Source organism: Helobdella robusta (genome assembly GCF_000326865.2).
Source record: "Helobdella robusta unplaced genomic scaffold HELROscaffold_67, whole genome shotgun sequence".
Taxonomy (NCBI): domain Eukaryota; kingdom Metazoa; phylum Annelida; class Clitellata; order Rhynchobdellida; family Glossiphoniidae; genus Helobdella; species Helobdella robusta.
In genome coordinates this window covers 105,655-128,773 of record NW_008705379.1, presented here as the reverse complement: position 1 = coordinate 128,773, position 23,119 = coordinate 105,655, and the positions used below count along the sequence as shown (strand labels likewise).

Sequence of the window (23,119 nt, the reverse complement as noted above, 5' to 3'; positions counted from 1 at the left end):
ATCAACCAATCAATCAATCAGTCAATCAATCAATCAATCAACCAATCAATCAACCAATCAATCAACTAATCAATCAATCAATCGATCGATCGATCAATCAATCAATCAATCAATCAATCAATCAATCAATCAATCAATCAATCAATCAATCAATCAATCAATCAATCAATCAACCAATCAGTCAGTCAATCAATCAATCAATCAACCAATCAATCAACTAATCAACCAATCAACCCATTAAGCCACTACAAAACTGGAGGAATATAAATTTCATCAAACAACAACAGCAACAGCAATTACGTGAAACTAAGCTATGCTATATAATTCATTTAGGAAAACCTACAATCCAATATTTATAGATATATATCTGGATATATACACCTAGATATATATATATATATATATATATATATACACTACACACATACACAAATATATTTATATTACAATGCATATCTATATCAAAAGCATCTCAGATATTGTTAAACAACTGAACAATAAAAAAATAACTACTATCATCATCACTATCACTATTATTATTGTTATAATTATTATTAACTATAGATTACTCGAGTTTGAGAAATGGAATAATAAATACACACACACACACACACGCAAACACGCATTTTTTTAAAAATCTTATTATATTGAAAACATCAGTTTACAAAGTCGCGAGTAGAAAGAAAGAAAACGCTAACATCATCATCATCATTGTCGTTGACATCATCATCACCATCATCATCATTACCAACTAGATCATCACCATCATCATTTTAAAAAGAAGCAGCAACCAAACAATCAAATAAACAACTGTAAAATGATGACGGTGATGCTGCTACTGATGATGATGATGATGACGAAACTGATGGTGATGATGACGAAACTGATGATGATGATGACGAAACTGATGGTGATGATGACGAAACTGATGATGATGATGACGAAACTGACCATGATGAAAGTAGCGGTTTTGGTGATTTGCAATAGCAATTGCAGTAACACTTAAAATGATGATAATTAGTAACAACGACAAAACGAGAACTTTTCGTATCAATGAGTGCTAAATTTTAAATACACAGATAATATAAATAGACAGAAGATAGATTCACTCATTCATTCATTCTTTCATTCATTCATTCATTCAATCATTCATTCATTTGTTCGTTCGTTCGTCCATTCATTCATTCAATTTCTATTTTTTCATTCTTTCAATCATTTATTCTTTCTTTCTTTTTTTCTTTCTTTCCTTCTATCTTAATCAGTTCTTTCTAAATTTAGCTGGTGGATTTCCCCATCTTCTCAAAAGCCTGTCGTGAATAAAAATGGATTCAAGGTAAAAAATTTATTGTTAAGTAGTGTGGTGGCGGTAGTAAACCTCTTACCATAGATTATCAACACATCACATGCACAGCATGTGAATAGGAAACAACACACTCACGCACACACACCCACATACACACACACACACACACACACACATACACAACCAAAAAAAAATCACCAAAAACTTCCCTACCTTCACCATGGTGGAACCAAGCTGGGCGGGACTCATAGTTACCTCAACACCGGCACTTTTAAGGGCCTCAATTTTTTCCTTGGCCCCACCCTTACCCCCTGCAATGATGGCCCCAGCGTGCCCCATTCTCCTACCTGGAGGGGCACTCAGGCCTGCTATGAAGGACACAACTGGTTTTCTATTGGGGCCCTAAAAATGCGGAGCGTTATTAATTTTGTTGGAGGATTATATTCTCAATTTATTATGCTTACTCAGTGGTTTGACTGCTTATTCATTCGTTCATTTTGTTGAAAAATATTTCAAAAACTTGCGTTATTTTTTAAATTTATATTTTAATGATAAACAACTTTAACTTATAAAACTAGGCAAAGAAAGAAGATAGGACAGAAAAGAGACACATAAAATAAGACAAACCGAATTGAATTCCTTGAGGAACTCTGATGCTTGTTCTTCTGCTTGTCCACCGATTTCTCCAATTAGAATAATACCTGGTTGGTGGTTGGTTCAATGACATTTTATTTTATTATGCTCATTAATTAATTAATTAATTAATTAATTAATAATTTATATAGGTACAGTCAATAACCAACAAACAAAGCAGCCAGCCAACCACAGCCAACAAATCAAACCAACCCATCAACTAGCCAACCAAACTGTCCCACAAACAACCTTCAGTTTTAGGATCTTTCAGGAAAACATCGAGACAGTCAATGAAGTTAGTTCCGTTGAAAGGGTCGCCCCCAATTCCGACACACAGGGTCTGCCCTAGCCCCGTCAACGTTGTCTGGTGCACTGCTTCATAGGTTAGAGTGCCTGATCGTGATACAACACCTACAAGGAAATATTTTTTCATTTTGTTTACAATTTTCTTTAACTGCTCCTCTTAGATGTGTCAACAGCAAGTGTGTATGCATGCGTCACACACACACACACACACACACACACACACACACACACACACACAACAACAACAACACACGTTTAGACGACATTTTCCCGAGATCGGGGGTTGCCGCTTGGCTACCTATGACGAAACCGAAATACCCCTCGATGCCATTCTGCCGGATACTGAGGGCCATTGTCACTTCTGTCATCATAAGTAATTTATTTGGCTAATTTTTACGCAGGACGCCCTTCCTTACGCAACCACAGTTATAAGCGGTGGGCCTAGCCTTTGATGATCCAACATCACTCACAAGGCAGTGAGGGTCAGTTTAATGTTATAACCAGGACAGTCACACACACACACACACACACACACACACACACACACACACACACACACACACACACTGAATTAAAACAGAATACATAACAAAAAAACAGCTCAGCAACACACATGCAAGCTCATGTGACACATACAAACACATGTGACACTTACAAACATATACAAACACATGTGACACATACAAACACATGAGACACATACATACCAATTTTTCCAGCTGTGTGTATGTGTCCGGGCATGATCCCAATCTTGCATTCACCAGGCTACAAAGAAAATGAAAAAAAATGAAATTTCCAAAAATATACCACCAACTACTTATTTTTTAGCTCTTCTAGACAGCATAACACCATAGCATCCATACCATAATAACACAACAACAACAATACAACAAACACAAACAACTACCTTAATGAGTCCAGGACAGTTAGGACCAACGAGCCTTGACTTATCCTGATCCATGAGTCTTCTCTTCACTCGAACCATGTCATGTTGGGGAATTCCTTCAGTGATCATGACAATTAGGGGAATCTCGGCATCAATAGCCTCCATGCAGGCCTTGGCGGCCACTGGAGGTGGTACATAGATTACTGTGGCATCACAGCCTGTTGCTTCTTTGGCCTTTTTCAAAGAACAAACTAAAATTTTAATTGTAAGATAATACATATCTTAAATTAATAATGAAATAAAAATTTAATTTTGAAAAAAATTCACTATTGAAAAAATGTGAAATGTTACCTCTTTAACAGAATTGAAAACGGGTAGGCCGAGGTGTGTTTGCCCACCTTTGCCAGGGGAGACTCCTCCCACCATGAGAGTCCCATAATCAATAGCTTGCTTGCTATGGAAGGTTCCTTGTTTTCCAGTGAAGCCCTGACAAATAACTTTAGTGCTTTTTGAGACCATCAAGTTGGCTCTTGTGGCATCATAGGCCAGGTTTCTCAGCCCAAGGTTTGAATACCTCGGTGCTAATCGGAAAACTGCTGTTAAATTAAAAACAGGTTTTAATTAGAACAAACAGATGATGACAATCTGTTGAATTACTGAATTGTTTTAAAATTTAAGATCAACGGCTTAAATTCAAAGAACGACATGAAAAAATTAATGTCCGTGTTTTCACAGTCCTGATTAGGATTTTTCGTAAAAACTTAGAAAAAGGAATGTGATTGCAAATTTAAACAAAAATAATCAAACGAAACCAAACAGAGTATTAAAAATTAATATTTAGACATATTTAATTGAACGATGTGGCTGTCTACTCACTCGAAAACAACCTTGAAGACGCCATTTTCAAATTTATATTATTTACTTTAATGACGAAAGGAAAATTGGTTAAACTAATTCTGCATTGGATTACTTTAAAATAAATAAAAATTTGTTTCAATTTTGTTCAAAATTATTTGTTTAAAAATTATATTAAATTTATTAATTAAATAATATTTTAAACTTTTATATAAACGCTGTAAATACGGTAAAAACGGTGTTAATACTGTCAAAATGTTTACCATGCGAAGCGAAAGTTTCATGAAATTCCCTTTTAAACAATATTAAAAATGAATTTCGACACGTATATCGTTAGAAATTTGAATTTCTTATGGCTGACATTTTTTCTCGCTCAGTTGTTACTCTTCGAAAAAGTATTTTCAAATGAGTGGAAAAATTTGGTTCAAGCTGCCGTTGACATCAAGCCCGGAGCCGGTCTTCAGAAACTTTCATACGCCTTCAATGTTAGTAAATTTTAAAATTAAAATTATCATAATTATTTATTTTATATTTTATAATATAAATTTATATTAAAAAAAACATTTAAATTCATGGTGACACCATGTTCAAACAAAATACGTTCATTTATAATCAAGGAAAATCAAAACTGTGAATTTTCATACAAAGCTCAAGGAGGCACAAAAGAGGTTTTAATAAACTTTATTATTAATTAATAAATTTAATGATAAAAATAAATTTTTTTTTAAATTTAATTATTAAATTGATATATAAATTAAATAATATGCACAAATATTCCATTCAAACTCAGTAGTATGTAATAAAATTTTTAAAAGTTGTTAAATTTTTAACACTAAACTATTTTACTAAGTTTTCATAATTTTCAAGTTATTTCAGTTTTAAAATTGATTTGGTCTCATTTTTATCAGAGTTGGGATTTCATAATTGAAAAGCACCTTTCTAAGAAACTCTGGAGATGCATCATAAAGAGGCCAATTGGTGTCTCCTACCTGTTTTTTGAAGAATTTTCACTCCACTTGCATTCTGGAAATATTAAATCTGTACATCTAGAGGTGGTCCTTTGCAAAAGTTTTTTTTTATTTTTGCTCTTCTCACACATTGTATGTGATAAGTGGGAATTTCTTGCCATTTTAATCAAATCACTGTAGATGCAATGCTATACAACATAACCATTATGCAATCATGTCACCCAGAAGCTAAATTTTATTAACATTTATGTTGATTTTTTTTTCCAAATCATTCAATATAATTTTTGAAAATTAGAAACAGCCAGATACAGAACTGCCAGATTATGAATTCATTGTTGATCATGAAGCCAACACAGGTCAAAAATAATATTTTTTTGAAAAATTTTATTATATTTAATGAATCCTTATTTTTTTTAGTGAGAAATAACCCAGGGAAATTTAAGTCTCAATTGAATTACATTGAAATTCAATTTAATAACAAGAAAAAGAAGAACAAAGAATTATAAAATGATAGGAGATTCGATTTGGCAAATATTTTTTGTTTTATGTGTTTTTATAATATTTTAAATGTACTAAATGTTTGTGGGGAAAGGTGTTTGGTATATTATTTTATATATGAATAAAAGTTGTATGATACATTTACTAAAGTCTTCATCAAATGATCACTTTAAAAAAATCCATATTATTCCTAAAAATAATACAAGGCATGATTGATAATAAATTAAATGACTAAACTACAAAAAATATTACCTGCCAGCCACAAATAAAAAATTCACAGAAAACATAAACATTAAAGAAGATGATGATTATTTTCAGGATTAAATAAGTACAACAATTCCATGAACTAAATGAGAGGGCTTGTTCTTTTTCATTGATCTAAGCCCGATGACGATGAACACTGTACAGAGCAACTGCAACTATGGCAGCAGTCATTGTGAGACCAATCATAATGCCGCCAGCCAATGGCAACTTTTGGTACCTGTTCAATTTTTAGATTTCATCGAATTGGAGTTTAACTTATGGCTGTGTTGCAGCATTCTTATGGCTGCGTAAATGTCTTGCAATGATTTTTACTAAATGCTGATAGACCAAGGTTTAAGTGACAGTATATTGGACTTGTAAATTAAAGTATTTATTAGTTTAAGATAAATTGAAGCTAAATTGTGTGTATATTTGAAATTTTATAAAATATACACCATTTTTTGGTGTCATATTCCGCCTTGGTGTCTTTTAGGACTCCAATTTGAAAGTCCTTCATCCATCTTTTGGCATTCTCGGAGTGGCCCTTTCTTTCAAAGGCAGTCGTTGCGTTTTTGCCTGTTGATAAAGTTTTTAAAATGAAAAAAATTAGTTGCTATAGGACTGATGATGAAGCCCCAAGTGAAATATTTTCTACAAGATACTGCACTACAATCATTCATTCTACTATGTAGCACAAACCTGCATTTGACAGAAGAATGAATTCGCCACCAGGGTGCTAGAGAATAAAATGAACGTTTTAAAGACTCAGACGTGATAAAATTGAACAGAATTTGAAAGATTAAAAAAATGTTAAAAAGGTTAAAAAGAAAAGGTTAAAAATGCCAAATGGTAAATCCTTACATCAGGAAGAAGTTTTTTGACGTTGTAAACTTTATCATCAATGATCAACCATGGTTCCTCTGCCGTATTGTGTTCTGCAACGTCCCTTAAACTGTATACTCCAGCCATGGTTTTTTTTTATGATTTTTATATCAGAAATGAAGTTTTCTTGATTCGTAAACACAAAAGGAAACTGCCGTTAGTTTTAAAGGTGGCAAAAAAGTTTACGTCTGAAATAAATAACATACAAGATGAAACAATTATATAACTGATGAAATTAATATGTGTAATGATAGATAAGATAAGATAACTTATGTTTGATTCCCTGTTCTAACCTATTCAAAATGAACAGTCAAAGCCATTTATTTGAAGAAAAAAAATATTACACCATAGATTAATATTTGAAATGTGATGCCAACGATTCAAACTTCAATAAAATTAAAACAGAAGATTTTGCAAATACCTCTTTATCTTCTTTCCAAGTGTAAACTCAAACTGTAATGCCAAATAATGTTAGTCAGACGCATACAATTTGTGTATTGTACATACGCATGTAATACACAAGGTATACATTTTACATGTTATACATATTCCTATGATATAGATATGTGTGTATTGGTGTGTATATATTATATATTCATCAACTTAACATAAGTATGTATGCATTGTATGTGTAACATTTATATGTATTAATCCAGACTCTGTGCATCAGCAACATGTGTTAATTTATGATGATGTATAGATTGAAATGTGTTTTGTTAGTTGCATTTATTATTTTAATTTAGATGGTGTATTATTTCCACTAAATTTGTAATACAATATATACAATGTGAGTCATACATATGCACATGTTATATAAAGCTCATTGTATAGAATTTAATGTACATGTTTTTATGAAAATTTACATTTTGACAAAATTGCAAAAAATAACGTTATAACTTGCAATTATTCGAAGATCTTGTTTTTATAAATATCATCTTGCGAATATGAGTAACTCTAGAAATTAATTCATTCTTTAATGCGTCATTGAAAACTTCATGCCACACATACACTCTATCGTTAATACCAAATATTGGGTGTGAAGCGCTTTATCATTTATTATAATTTACAATAAACATGTCTGTCTCCCGAAAATTTTATTGGTGCATTAGCAATTTTTTCCGCAATTTAATTTCCAATGGCGATAGTTTATTAGAAAATAATTTTTAAATTTGTATTTTTAAAATTAAGTTAAATAGTTAATAATTTTCATAATGGTTATTATCGATCGCTTAGAACTAATTGATCGTGTACTGACTTGTTCTTTCTGTTTCGTTTTTCTACTGGGCCCATTCATCACCGCAGACGCCAACAAGAATAACGCTGATCTTTACGGAGCTGGTAAGTTTAGTTTAGAACATCTAGATTGTTTTTTTTTATTTTAAAAGTTATTTTCCAGTCTTTTTTCATGGAAAGACAATGATGGCAATTTAATTCATAAATGTTTGTTTTGTAATCATTGTAAAAATTTGTAATTGGAATTAATTTTACAAAAGAATAGCATGAAATGATAGAATGATAGATAGTTTACTTCTATTAGTAATTAGTGCAAATCCAACTGCCTGAATCATTTTTATTTCAAATATTATTTAAATAAATTAGTTTACTCAATTTATTTGTTTTCAATACAGACTTGACCGAGTTTTGTCAATCAGAGAAGTTTCAGGTAGGCTGTTCAAACCCAGATGAAGTGATTTATGTAACATATGCAGCATCTGGGATCATCCAAGGCAAGTGCTATTCTAATAACTTTGGGCAGATTGGCTGCTTCGATAATGTTACTGATTACATGAACTACAAATGTGCCGGCCAAAAGAGTTGCTCTTTTAAGATATCAGATGATGAATATCTGGATGAGTTGTTTAAGAAATGCATGAAGGAATTCAAGAGAGCACTCTTCATTAAACATGAATGTATAAAAGGTTACTAGGTTTTTTTTAATGAAAATTTTTAAATTTAAGCTTTATACAACTTAGTCAAAAATGTTATTTTCAATTAAAAGAATCATGATATATTGAGATAATTGAGAAAAAAATGATTATACATGAATTGAAATTTAATTTTAAAAAATGTCCTTAATTAGTTGACAAATCGGCCTGCACAACCTGCTCAGAACATAGGACAGCTAGACTGAGTTATAAATCTGGTTTTCTGTCTAGTCTCATAGCTGATGAAACTAAGAATGGAATTCAATGTGGCTCTTATAAATGTCCCTGGTCGTTTGTTGTCTCTCCCGGTCAGAGGATCAACATAAGTATCCATGATTATACTGGGTTCATTTTGAAGAAGAATTCTCTTAATAAGTATAATGAGGTTGGTGTCGTCCTGTGCGTCTTATTTGATTTTTAGTTGAGTTCTTTTGTTGTTTTTGTTGAGTTTAATTTGAAATGATTTTAGACTTTTTTGACGTATGTAATTATTACATAGGCAAGAAATAATAAAAATTAATGTAACTAAAAGTATTTCAAATGCTTTTGAAGTATTTCTATGTTTGCCTCATTCTTTTTGAATATTCATTCTTACTTTGTTTTTTATTTGTGAGAAATTTTTTTGACAAATTCTCTAATCTTTTTATTAATTTTGTTACGTATTTCTTGAAACTATCAAGAGAGGAGATTGCTTGAGACTGATGACAATTAGGGAGAAGTCCAACCCGAAAGATGTGGAGGTCTGTGGAGGAGGAGGGGTCATAGGTCACAGACAGGTGTACTTGAGTACCAGCAACTCGGTTGAGATGTACATCAACGTTGATGGGCACGCCAGAGGGCAGCAGTTCATCGTTCATTACGAAGGTATCTGTCTGTTTATGTTTTATCCTATATTTGTTAATAAAACCATTTGTCGATTTAAAAATTTATTAAAATTGGTTTGTCAACTACTTATACGACAACTTTAAAGATCATTGCATGCAACATTTCTTGTAAACCACTCACCACACACAACTACAATCACTCTTGTTTCACTTCTAACTACTCCTTGCCCATACTGCACATATTATAATTATAAAAACATAAAGAAACCAAAGTTGTCAAACTTGTTAAAAATCTTCACTATTCACATCTCATTATCAGAACCCACACTTTTCCTAACTTTTCCTAACTCATCAAATAACATCCCCCTTTTGCAATTCACCAACAACTAACTAGCCTCCGGCTGCCCGGATATAATCCCAACGCAGAACATGTGGATGAACAGGAAGGTGGACAAACTTGAGGTCGGCTGTTTGCCCTCGGATAGTTCATCGTGGGAGATGGTTTGCGTTAATAACGAGTGGAAGGGTACCATGGGCAGCTGTGACCCCAGTGACCCCCTCATGGGAAGTGTATTCAGTAAAATTGGAACATCTATGTCCTCATTTTTTTCTTCTCTTCCGTTTGGTCAGAGTTTGTTCTTTCATTTTTGTGTATTATAGTTTGCAGCAATAGTTATAATCATGGTGGTTATAGATAATTATTCGTAATTATTACAATCAATTATAATTAATAATTAATTATTTGTTTTGAAATGATTGTTTTACAAAATAAAAAAGCCACTTTTCGTTTCATACTTGATTACTGGGTTTTAAAACTAAAATTGAGGTTTCTTTTCTCATCTACAAATCTTTCAAAATATGTGAAATATGATATCCATAGAAAAAACTGACTAAGAAATACGCACACACACGCGCGCACACACACACACATATCTTCTGTCCTATGCTATGTGTTTAGTAGCTAAAGTTGTAGAAGTTAATAGTAATATCAGTAGTAGTAGTATTATGAAGTTATAGTATTATATTAATAATTATATAATTATTTTAATATTATATTAATACTAATATATTATATTATATATATATTTATATATATGTTAATGTACTCATACAGGCATATTATTGGCCGGTGTACTAGCAATAATAATAATCCTCAGTGTCTGCATATTGACTGTTGGTTATGTCTGCTACAAGAAGTTAGGAGGATTGGCTTCTTATTTATCTATCTATCTATCTATCTGTCTGTCTATCTATCTGTCTATCTATCTATCTATCTATCTATCTATCTATCTATCTATCTATCTATCTATCTATCTATCTATCTATCTATCTATCTATCTATCTATCTAACTATCTATCTATCTATATCTATCTATCTATCTATCTATCTATCTATCTATATATATATATATTTATTTTAATTTTATGTATTGTTTTAATTCTTTTTGTTATTATTTGTTTTATTATTTGTTTTTATTTATTTCTATTGAGATTTGTTGTTTAACTTTTAAAATGGTTATCTTAATTTGTGTTAAGTTTCTGTAAATTACTCTTTGAACTTTTGTCTTTTTTTCTTTTTAAATTTAATTCTTATTTCCTTAAAAAATAAATTTATTCACGTTTGTATTTATAATTCTTGGATAAATAAACTATGAAATAATAAATGAATGAATCAATCAATCAATCAATCAATCAATGTATCAATGAATAAATCAATGAATGAATCAATGAATGAAAATTATTGCAGATATTGATGATAAATAATTAAGTGAAATGATTACTGCTGGTTCATCTCACTTACTGCTAGCAACACAATAACATTCAGGAGTCACCATCAGATGGGCTACAAGAGGAGGCCTCAGTCAATATCAGGTGACCAGTACATCGACCTCAACGACCCCAATAATCTCCTGGTTCAAAAGGTCATTGTTGGCAAGACCATGACCTGCAAGGGTGGCAAGGGGTACAACTACGCCAACACCACTGTTGTCGACTGTGGGCCCAATGAAAACAAATATGCAGGTCGGGCCATGATGATGGCCAATCAGATGATACAAAGTGGTGGAGGGGTGAGGCCCCTTCCTTCCATACCTGACCTTCGTGGTACTGGAGCAAATACGAATCATAGGGGAGGAGGTGTAGCTGGCGGTGCCGCCCAGCCTCCTCGAATGATGATTCGTAGTTATGGCGATGGGGTGGGCATGGGCGTGAGACCTCCTGGAGCATACCCCCACGTGCAGGGGGGCATCAGACCCGACCAACAACAACAGCACGAATACTATGTCATTGAAGATAGAAACAGAATGAACAACATGAACATGATGAACAACAACACTGGAAGCAGTGCTGGTAATGATAGCGATAGTTTTCCTCCACCCCCCGACCTTCTGTTCCCGGCTGACTCAACTCAAGGTAGTCTCATGAGACCTCATCAACAGCAACAACAACCCCAATTCAGTCAACAGCAGCTTGTCAGCAGTCTAGCCCAACAGCAACAACAGATAAATGCAGCTGCTCCTACTTACAAACCGCCTATGACATTGTCCTCTGCTCTTAAACAGCAAAACAACACCTATGAAAATCAGCAGGTTATTTTAGGAACCATGGCAACGGCTGGCATCACAGCTGTTGCGGCTGCAAGCACAGCTATGGCGGGCAAAGCAGCTATAAGTGATTCTACTGGTCCAAGTATATCAGCTCCTCTTGATATCTAACAGCTAATAATGATTACATGATTGCTATCATTATCTTAAGTGTAAAAATCCGGGTAGATGTATGTCTGTCTTGGACATCAACATTCGTATATTAATGTTAATGATATTCAGTTAAGGATCTGTCAAGCCCTATGTCAATAGCACATGTAGGTAGGTATATATATATATATATATATATATATATATATATATATATATATATATATATATATATATATATATATATATATATATACGTCTATCTATTCATACACATGGGCTCTAACTAGCTAAGTAAAAAAATAACTTTTTTCAGTGTAAATTTTTGTTGAGGTACACGGTATACTTCTATCTAATGTATATTATTGGTTTTTAATTCAGTGTTCAATGTGAGTGATTTATGTCCAAATGAATATATAAATAAAAACATGAGGGGAAGATGATTTGAAATATTTCAAACAACTTTTTAATGAACTTGTTATTATATATTATTAAACAAACGCGTAAAACAATCTTTGCTTTCAACTATTTCATATTAATGTTTTTTGTTATTATTGTTAGAGTTGTCCTTAATATTATTATTTTTGTTGTTGTTGTCCTCGTTATTATTATTATTATTATGTATTCTTCTTATCTTGTATTATGTTTTATTAAAGTTGTTTAATATTGCATTCAATCAAGCTATGTTAAAAAAAAATATGGGTGTGTTATGGTATGAGTATATGAGTGCTGCGTTGATCTGAGTGTTTTTTTGCTTGTTTGTTCGCGTGTATTTAGTGTAGTGCGTGTGTGTGTCTGTGTGTATATATATCCGTGCGTGTGTGTGTACGCGCGTGTATTTGTGTGAGTTTGAGTGTATGCACATGATTCAGATAATATTGTCCTGTTGCATTTATCCGTTAAATCATGGCTTTGGAAATTTCATATTTCATTCAACTTTTTTAAACTAGAATTTTATGTTTTGTTCGTATTTTTGTTTTATTTTAATCTATAGATATTTTGTTTATTTCAAGTTTTTTTGATTTTAGTTTGTTTACAATATCACTGAAAATTGTTTGGATAGCTTTCATTCTTGCATTCATGTATAGTATCATGTATAGTATAGTATCGAACTCGTTTTCTACGTCATGCTTAAGATATGAAATAAATATTCTTATTAATATACTACTAGTCTATGCTATTTAGTTTTCGTGATAATGAGTTGAAATTTATTTTAATCAAGTATATCTAATTGAAATTTTTAGTTATTTAAATTTATTTAACAATCTTAACTAATTAAATAATTAATTATTTTTACACTTTTAATTAAATGTTTCTTATTAATGTCAGTCGTCATTGGCGTGTCATTGTACGATATATTATATTATATGAACATAAAATCGCTTTTTTGTTTTTTATATTAAATTTTCTCGCATTATTGCTGTAATGTTTTGTTAAAGTTACTTTTTACTGGCAGTTTAATGATGAAAATAAATTGTGAAATTTCTTTTATTTTGTTATTTTAAAGATGAAGATGTATATGTATATATATATATATATATATATATATACTTGTGTTGAACCGTTGGAATGCTTTTATATTCGCTCGTAATTTTCTGATTGATGACTTGTGTTAACAGTTCATGCTGTACTTATAACTCTATGGTTTGAATTTTTATATTCGATTGAAATTCATTTTTCATGTTTCGTTCTTGATCTACTTTAACTTACGTTTGTTCTTGATCTACTTTAACTTACGTTTTGTTTTGGCCAAAAAATTTAAACAAAATATCGAAAGTATTCCATTCGTTGCGAAAAAATTTAGAAAAATGTCAAATTCGAAATTGGAAAATGTCGAAATGGCCGACGAGTCTATTGATAAGAAAAAAAGAAAGTTACCAAGTAAACCAGAGAACAAACATGAGCCACCAAAATTAGTTGGTACCTTTTTTTAATTTTAAATTAATATTAAACGTTAACAAAGTAAACATGTTGATTTTTTACGTAAATTCAATTTATTCTATTTAATTAAAACTAAATTGGTTCATAATCTTTCTATGCTGCGATTTAATTTTTAATTTTTATTAATTATAGTATAATTATAGTTGTTTTACATTTATTTTTTCAAATCATTTGAAATGCCCTTACCACCAACTCACATAGAATGACAAGAAACTATTCTACTCTGAAGAGAATGAAGTATTAGAACGTGACGTAATTGAAGATGGCAAGATTCATAAAGAAGTCGTCATGCAGTTAACATCTATCATGGATAAGGTCAATAAGATCAAATGTCAGCCAGGTGATCTGACAGAAGCACAGGTCATGTTTTATAAAAAATTTTCATTTGATAAATTGACCGAATGTGAATGGGTGAACAAATTAATGAATTGTTTGTTTATTAATTAATTAATTAATTTATTTATTTATAATTATTAATAATTACATTATTATTTGTATAATAAATAATTAATTATATTATAGGAGGATGAAATCGAGGCATTGAAAATTGATGGAATCATGCAGTTCATTTCGCTAAGGAAACTTAACAGGCTAGGACATTTTAGGTGCAAATGTGTCAGGGAGATTACTCAAGATGTGAGTTCACTTTTAGTTTTTGTATCTTTCAAATGTACTTTCTGTTTTTTAAGTTTAAAAAGTAAATTTTCTGTGTTGTCTATTGTTATTTACCGTTCTTATTATAATATATTACAGGCAAAGCAGAACATTGATGACCACCATTTAAAATTGCAAAATCTCATATATGAAGCCATGCATCTTCAGAGAGAAATCTCTAAATGCCTTCAGTTCAAGTAATGATTTTATTATTTTTAATCTTTTTTATGATTATTATTATTGTTCATTATTATTTTTATTTTTGGTTAATATTACTGTTATAATTATGATAATAGATAATTATAATAAATAAAAATAATTTAGATCAAAGGATGAGGACATCTCATTGATATCTGTTCAGGAGTTTTTGAACTCTGTAGATCCTGAAATTGCAAAAAATGTTTGTATCATTTGTATGGTTTTCGTATATGTTTTGTATATTTGTTTTTGTTTGTTTTGTATGTGTTTGTTTGTATGCTTGTTCATTTGTTTGTTTTGAGTTAGTTTTTCATGTTAAAATTGCTTGTTAATGTTCTTTATTGTTGGTTTTGTTGTTGTTTTTTCATGTTTTAATTGATTTCTGTTTCTTATTTTACGTGTATTTATATGTTTGTACCTTAAATGTTTGTTTGTTTAGTTTGGTTTTGTATTTTTTTGTATGTTTTATTATTTTTTTTCATTCAGTTGATCAAAGAAGGTGATAGCCACAAATTGATGCTAGCAAGATTAGATTGGGAACTGAAGAAAAGACTGGAGTAGGTTTTGATTGGATGATGGTGGCGTTGGTGGGGGGTGTTTATGATCAACATCACCATCATCATCATCATAGTAATCGTCATCATCATCATCACACACTCATCATCATTACCATCATCGTCACAGGTTGTCAACCAAACTAACTGACTCTGAGGCCAAGAGGAAAGCTATTGTCAATGAGATAGAATCAAAGAGACGTTACTTGAAAGCACTGCAGCCTAAGCTGGCAGCCATATTGGAGGTGTGTGCGTGCGTGCGTGTGTGTGTGTGGTGTGTGATTTAAATTCTCTTTAATTTAATTGTTTGAGTCAGATTTTTGTGCACAGTTTTTTAACTTGTTGCCTCAATTTTCATTGGAGGGTTTTGTTTTCTAAATTTTGTCATCTTAATTTTTATTGGTCGATTTATGTCTGTCATCTAGATTTTTATTGTACGGCTGGCACATGTTCTAGTATTGTAATTTTCATTGCAGTCTACAAAGCCAGTTGAGCAGGATTTGAACCTGACCTTCTCAGAAACCTTGACCCAGCAAAAATTGGCAAGCAGCCTACCATCTCCTCTATATTTTCTCTTTGTACAGGCCTACTCGTTTTCCAAAGCCTGTGGTTAGTGTGTATGTGTTTGTGTGTGTTTGTGTGTGTGTGCGTGTGTTTGTGTATGTGTGTGCGTGCTTGTGTTTTTATAATTTTTCCCGCTGATTTTTTGGTCCACTGTACCAAACGGAAATATTTTCGTTGGAATTTTTGACAAATTAAATCAAGAAATTCAGTTTTTTCTTATTATTTTTAAACATTCTTGCTCATTCAGACAAGAATATGGTGGTCAGTATACATGGCGACGTCGAATTGGCTCAGTCATTTCATGCATCTCCTGCTCTTATTGGTCGGTTTTTTGTTTGATACTTGCTATCTTTATTATTATTGGTCTGCTATTGCTATCTCGATTTTTATTGGTCAGTTTTTTTTATTTTTTTTTACTTGCTACCCTAATTTCTATTGGTCAGTATTTACTCGCCAATAATTTTATTTATTATTTTTATTATTATTATTTATGCTAATGTTATTTAACTCTCAGAAGAGGATAGCGATAGTGAAGACGAACAAGCGGAAAAAAAGACGAAAGTTTGATCTTATTCATTCATTTATTTATCTCTTCATCCACTCCCTCCTTCAATCACTCATTCTTTTATTTACAGTCATTCTTTCTTTCACTCACTCACTCATTCACGGCGCGATTATGATAATGATCTCATCAGAAGCACAGGAGAATGACCATCGATGCCAAGCAGCTGAGAAAGCAGCAGCAAGTGATGAGCAAGCATCCTTTGTCTGTTGTCGTGGAGATCAAATGTCAAGGTCCTCTGTCCTAATTGGTTGATTGATTTGTTTGGGGGTTGATTGATTGATTGGTTGGTTGATTGGTTGGTTGGTTGATTGGTTTGTTGGTTGGTTGACTCGGCTTGTTTGGCTAGTTTATTAATTGACTGGTTGGTTGGTTAATATGTATTCAATTAAGGTTAAAAGGTTAAAGGTCAATTAAAAAGGAAAAGATTGAAAGGGAGTAGGAGAGATAAAGGGAGAGAAAAGAGAGAGAGAGAGAGAGAGAGAGAGAGAGAGAGAGAGATAAAAAGAGAACAGGATATTACAAAATTACAAATACAAAATCTAGCTACACACACACACACATCCATTTTTCAGATATGGGAATGATAAAGCTGACATTTACCTATTACACCGTGCTAAATATAACAGCCGTCAGGGCTGATGTTGATCTATGTGCGAAGTTTAACTCCTCTGGCGACAGTAAAATGGAAGTAGATGATGCTAACTCACCTGCCACATTGTTACTGATTATTTTTTGTTTTGTTTTTACTATGATATTGTTTTGGTGGCTTTGGTATTAATATTATTGGTAGTAATGGTAGTAGTAGTAGTAGTATTGGTAGTAGTAGTATTGGTAGTAGTAGTAGTAGTAGTAGTAGTAGTATTGGTAGTAGTAGTAGCAGTAGTAGTAGTAGTATTGGTAGTATTAGTAGCAGTAGTAGTAGTAGTAGTAGTATTTCTGTGGTAGTAATGGTAGTAGTAGTAGTATTGGTGGTAGTAGTAGTGGTAGTAGTGGTGGTATTTCTGTGGTTGTAATGGTAGCATTAGTAGTATTAGTAGTAGTAGTAGTATTTATGTGGTAGTAATGGTAGTAGTAGTAGTAGTAGTAGCGGTAGTAGTAGTAGCGGTAGTAGTAGTAGTTGTTTTAACTGCAGTTTCTTGACCATGTTGGTGTATCTGCATTCTTACTTGCATATATCGTCACAAATAATATATGCAAGTTCATCATAGTCATTGTCACTGTTATCTTTACTATCATCATCATCATAATCATCGCTAATAGCATCATTATCATCATCATTATCAATATCATCGTCATCATCATCATCATCATCGTCGTCACAGTGAGTCAAGTTCTCATGACCTCTTCAGTTCCTTATCCTTCCTCCAATGCCTGTACGACGTTGATGACGATGGCATTGAATCACCTGACCCAAATAACCTTTTCATTCTCAATAAATATGGGTCAGTCCGTTCACTTGTTTATTCGTTCGTTCGTTCGTTCATTCGTTCGTTCGTTCATTTGTTTGGTCATTCTTTCGCATGTCTACATATTGGTCAGTTGGTTCTTTCGTTTAGTCATTCATTTTTTTTATTCATCCATTTATTCGTTCGTTCATTCATTCACCCTGACCCACGCAGAATATCCGACCTACCTTCTCACATAGAGGGCACCGAGCGACCTTACAAGTGGGTTCAAAGGTTATGCGGCCTGCACACCCTCACAACGTCATCGTCATCTTCTCTTACCCCTCGTACTGCCTCGGATGATGACGCTAATGATGACGTCATTACTCCCTCCACTAGTAGCACTAATAGTTGCAGTAGCAATATTAAAAATGATCACGTGAGTAGGACGAGTTATATCGAGAAAATGGTGATATTGATGAGGAGGAGGATGAAGCAGAGGTGCCATCTCTTCCAGCAACTCTATAGGCTTGGTTAGTTTCGTTTAGTATCGTTTCGTTTGTGTACGTTGGTGTTTGCTTGTATGTTTGTTTGTTTGCGTTTGTTTGTTCACTTATCTGTTTGTTTGTTTGTTTGTTCGTTCGTTTGTCTGTTTGTTGTCACTGATTGCTAAGCCGTTTCTGTCATGTTATTATCGTTCGTCATCTTCGTCATGATGACTTCATCCCCGTCAACAAATCCTCCAGAGAAGATAAACAACAACACAAGTGAGTGCGCGAGGACTTTCAACGAACTACTCCAGCCGTACAAGCAGAAGATAATCTGTCGACTGGTCGAATGGAAACCACTGTCCTATCAAGAATATGTCGTTGGTGATGATGACGATAACGATGATGATGGTGATGATGACGATGACGACGACGATGATAATGATGTCAGTAGTTGTGGTGACAATATTGGTGGTGATGGTGATTCTATACATGCACTAGCTATAAATAACTTTATCAACGAAGAAATAATTTATCTATGTTAATATCGATATCTATGCATAATTAATAAAATAATTAAAAAATAATATTTCTTGTTATTATTATTATTTTATGATTCTAAAAACAGAACCTACCCCAGAACCAGCACATTGTAAGCCTTGATCTTGCCTCCAATAAGGATTTTTATTTCATGGGTCTGCTGGAAAGAGAGGCGACCAATAAGAATCTCCCATCCAGTGGCTCAACCAATCAGAAAGTCACGTTAAAATTTTGTATTCTGATTGGTTCAGATTATCCTGTGACTCCGCCACTTTTTTCGTTTCTTATCCAATGGAAAGATATGAAGAGGATGGCAACCAATGACGAGGCAGTCAGGGTGAGTTTCTAAAATTTAATAATCTTTTTTTTTTGTCTGTTTTTATTTTTTAATTTTGCTAGAAACGGTTTTTATAAAAAAATTATTTTAATTTTTTTTGTTTATGATCCCCATTTAATATCACCGAAAGGAGATGGAATGCGTCGTTAACACCCAGATGACGACGGCCAGTGATGTGCTGATCAGTCAGATAGTAGGGATGTGCTCCTGTTTCGACGTCTACCTTGAAACGGGAGGAGTCGTGGAACGCTGCGCTGGGGCCAACGTAGGTGAAGATGGTCAAGAAGATGGTCCTGATAAGTCCGCCAGTGACACTCTGCTGGATGAGAATTATACCTGCCTGGTTGATAGCCAGAAAACCTTTTTGAGGATTGCAAAGTAAGAAAGGATTGAAGGATGAGTGAATGATGAAATTGTTGATTTATTTATCCATAATCCATCCATTCATTTTTTAATTTATTCATTCATTCTTTCATTGAGTTTTTGATCGATTGAATAATTTTTTTCATTCGTTACCTTACAGAGGACCGACCAGATCAAAGCCATTCAAGTTCAACAACCAACTGGGCTTCTACACTCATTATTAATTTATGATGTCAGATACACACACACACACACACACACAGAGAGAGAGAGAGACAGGACAGAGAGAAGAGAGAGAGAGAGAGAGAGAGAGAGAGAAAGAAAGACACAGACACACACAGAATGACACAGACGTATTTTGCAGACAGAATATTTTATCATTCTTAAGATTATGATATTAATTTGAACGTGGAAATGAAGAATTATTCCTTAGTTATTGTCTTTCTTTGTTATTAGTAAGATATACGGATCAGATCATATCACACGCACGCACACAATGACACACACACAGACACACAACGCATTCGATTATAGTTCGTTTAAACCGTTACACCAGCATCTTTGGTAGATGGCGAGATGTTTTTCTTTTTAGAAATATCTCTTCAGGTAATATAATTATTCTAGTTATGTGTATTAGACAGCAGCAGGTTATCAGTGTTGACGTAAAATAAAACAGTAATTAATAAATATTTATCTTATGTATGTATGTATATGTATGTATATGTATGTATGTGTATGTATGTATGCATGCATGCATGCATGTGTATGTATCAGATGTATCAGATATAAATTCTTCGTGACTGGATCAGGGAGGTCCAAGGCAGTGCGGGTAGGTTTGTGATAGGTTCGATACCTAGATTAAGAAAGGTAGTGGTTTATTTCAATTCTTAATTGTCTTTCAATGGTATTAATCTTATTCTGCCTGTAGGTTCAAGAAATTCACCTGTATTAGCTAACTCGCTGCACACCTGGTCTGGCATGCATGCCTACGTGTTCGCTGATGCGTGAACAAATGCATGTACATTAATATCTGTGCACAGTTGCCTTGCTATTTATAGATACAGTATGTACTACTCATGAATATTTAGCTGAATGCCTCTACGTGCGTGTATGCGTACAACTAAAGTTTCATCGAAAGATGGAGTAAAAATAGAGAAAGAGAGGAGAGATAGAGAGAAACGAGAGAGAGAGAGAGAGAGAGAGAGTGAAAAAAAGAGTTAACTGGAAAACGGTTCACCTGTAAAAATTCAACACGAGCGTTGAATGTTGAATAGGCGCACTTGTTGAAAAAATACCTGTGTGTTTTTCCCCTCTCATTCCACATACAAAACACACATACCATTCATACACGCATATATACCATTCATACACACACATATACCATTCATACACACACATACCATTCGTATACATACACATACGTAATTACATACATAAATACATACATAGGTGGTACATAAATAAGTATCGATTTATATTTATGCATGCACCTATTATTATGCTAACGTTAAGAAATTATGCAAGTACGCAGTGTTGAAACAACATGCCAAATTAGATAGATATCTTATGTATGTATGCATGTATGTATGTATGCATGCATGTTTGTTTTTATGTATGTGTGTTTGTATGTATGCATGCGTATGTACTTTAAGCTGATCAATATTCTCTGTCATAATGGAGAACATTGATCTAGCTAAAACCTTATTTAGCATGTATATCCCTGTACAATAACAATAACATAAATATATATATATATATATACCTAAATATTTATATATATTAATATATATATATATAAATCTTTTGATAATAATAATAATAATATATAGTACATACGTATATATTGTATTCTGTATTTAATTTGTGTTCGTTCACGTTTGGTTTATTTTATACTAAAAGTTTTGGCTTCGAAGAAATAATTCTGCTAAAATTTTTTAATAAATTATTACGGTTAAATGAATAAATGAATGAATACATTAATTAAGGAATTTATGAATGAATGAGGGAAGAAATGAATGAATGAACGAACGAACAAATGAATGAATGTTTAAAAAATATTTCATAACTGCTTCAACACGGACAGGTAACGGATAATACTGAGTTATCTATATAAAAAAAATAAATACAGACAACAACATCTACAACAGCAAAAATTACTACTACAAAATGACAACAAATTGACAAATATAATCAAGATTACATTATAGCGAACGAAGACTTAACTGCCAGCAGTGCGAAATGCTTTCAGTGTCGACCGGCCACAACTCGGAAACTGGCTCCACATCTGCACTGTACAGAGTGAGCCAGAGCACAAATTCAGATAGTACCGCATCCAACCACAACAACAACAACAACAACACAAACGACAACGTTTTAATCAACGTCCAACGACTTAACTACAGCAGCGACAGCAGCAAAGTTAGAAGCGGCAAGGACCCGCGCAAGCCCTCCGATCGTATACCCAGCAAATCAAGATGCGCCACATTTTGCTACAACATTCCGAGAAGCAGTCTGATGATCACCATTCCCGGCTTCATCATCCTCGCTATCGGCGCCATCCTCATCGCCACAACTGACCGACAGGAATCTTGGACTGACGGTGGAGTCCTTCTAGTTTCTCTCGTCTTTCTGATTCTCGGGGGTGCCTGGACCTTGTGTGGACTTGTGTACTGGACTTTTGCATGGTGCAGGTACAAGCCTGCCCTTCTGCCTGCCAACTTCAAAAGACCACCATCGGTGACGGCGCCCAAATCGTCATCCAACTACCAGCCGTCATACGCCACTGGAGTTTTTTCTTCAGATGTTTTCGTTACCCATCCAACTATTGTCGGGTCGGCTTCGTTTGGTTCTCTCAATTCTCCAGCGCTATATAATCAGCAGCCTCTGCAACAACCCTCACAGCCACAACACAGACTCAACAACACTAACAACAACAACAGCAACAATGACAACAACAGGATTAGCAACAGCACGGAGAGTAGTTACACAAGTAGCAACCAAGACAACAGAATCAACAACGAGATCCTTCAACAACACAGCTAACAAATACAAAACAACAACAATATTTAACACACTCAGGGCATTTAATCAACTACAACAACAACAACTACTACTACTAAAACATAAACATCACCAACAACAACAGCAAAGGCATTAACAACAACAAAAGCAATCGTAAATAAAATGAAACAACATCAACCTTAATCACAACACAAACAATAAAATCAAAAAAAATCACGTAATGCTGGCAACAACAACTCTAATAACAGCAACAATCTAACAACATTGATTAATGCCAACAACTCGGTCAAATTCATACAATAATGTATAAAATATGGTCTCCTTTCAACATTGTACAGTGTACATATTTGATGTTGACTGATGACTTCCATTGTGATATTTGGAACTGGATAATTTTGTTTTTATCAAATTATTTATTCATTTTTGGTTTTTAAATCCAATTTTTAAATTTATTTATTGTAAATTTTATTAAAAATTTAAAAGATTTATCTTT

At 33.1% G+C, this 23,119-nt stretch overlaps 5 protein-coding genes across 5 annotated transcripts; 3 read left to right on the top strand and 2 right to left on the bottom strand.

The window, feature by feature from the left end:
• Positions 1 to 697: 697 nt before the first annotated feature.
• HELRODRAFT_186113 (hypothetical protein) lies at positions 698 to 4,031 on the bottom strand (the record flags this gene model as incomplete). Its single annotated transcript, XM_009030319.1, has 8 exons — positions 698 to 1,307; positions 1,517 to 1,705; positions 1,931 to 2,004; positions 2,186 to 2,347; positions 2,950 to 3,007; positions 3,150 to 3,362; positions 3,480 to 3,724; positions 4,005 to 4,031. Coding segments are annotated over 8 exons (1,001 nt in total), but the record flags the coding sequence as incomplete, so codon positions are not given.
• A 2,157-nt stretch (positions 4,032 to 6,188) lies between these two features.
• On the bottom strand, positions 6,189 to 6,661 carry HELRODRAFT_152794 (hypothetical protein; the record flags this gene model as incomplete). The annotated part of the gene is made up of 3 exons (XM_009030318.1): positions 6,189 to 6,268; positions 6,392 to 6,428; positions 6,554 to 6,661. Coding segments are annotated over 3 exons (225 nt in total), but the record flags the coding sequence as incomplete, so codon positions are not given.
• Positions 6,662 to 7,785: 1,124 nt separating this feature from the next.
• HELRODRAFT_194111 (hypothetical protein) lies at positions 7,786 to 13,519 on the top strand (the record flags this gene model as incomplete). The annotated part of the gene is made up of 8 exons (XM_009030317.1): positions 7,786 to 7,912; positions 8,203 to 8,493; positions 8,655 to 8,884; positions 9,180 to 9,363; positions 9,718 to 9,948; positions 10,438 to 10,519; positions 11,149 to 12,192; positions 12,238 to 13,519. 7 exons carry the CDS (start codon positions 7,786 to 7,788, stop codon positions 12,035 to 12,037), a joined length of 2,034 nt encoding a protein of 677 aa, XP_009028565.1. The 3' UTR covers positions 12,038 to 12,192; positions 12,238 to 13,519.
• Positions 13,520 to 13,743: 224 nt separating this feature from the next.
• On the top strand, positions 13,744 to 20,041 carry HELRODRAFT_186112 (hypothetical protein). Its single transcript, XM_009030316.1, has 18 exons — positions 13,744 to 13,932; positions 14,159 to 14,317; positions 14,480 to 14,593; positions 14,711 to 14,808; positions 14,936 to 15,011; positions 15,296 to 15,366; positions 15,494 to 15,608; positions 15,840 to 15,972; positions 16,175 to 16,249; positions 16,442 to 16,488; positions 16,623 to 16,722; positions 17,065 to 17,209; positions 17,815 to 17,934; positions 18,112 to 18,410; positions 18,624 to 18,745; positions 18,994 to 19,242; positions 19,373 to 19,621; positions 19,767 to 20,041. The coding sequence occupies exons 1-18, from the start codon at positions 13,825 to 13,827 to the stop codon at positions 19,827 to 19,829; spliced, it is 2,343 nt and encodes a 780-aa protein (XP_009028564.1). The 5' UTR covers positions 13,744 to 13,824; the 3' UTR covers positions 19,830 to 20,041.
• Positions 20,042 to 21,500: 1,459 nt separating this feature from the next.
• On the top strand, positions 21,501 to 23,082 carry HELRODRAFT_194109 (hypothetical protein). The gene has a single exon (XM_009030315.1). It carries the CDS (start codon positions 21,844 to 21,846, stop codon positions 22,645 to 22,647), a length of 804 nt encoding a protein of 267 aa, XP_009028563.1. The 5' UTR covers positions 21,501 to 21,843; the 3' UTR covers positions 22,648 to 23,082.
• The last annotated feature ends 37 nt before the right edge of the window (positions 23,083 to 23,119 follow it).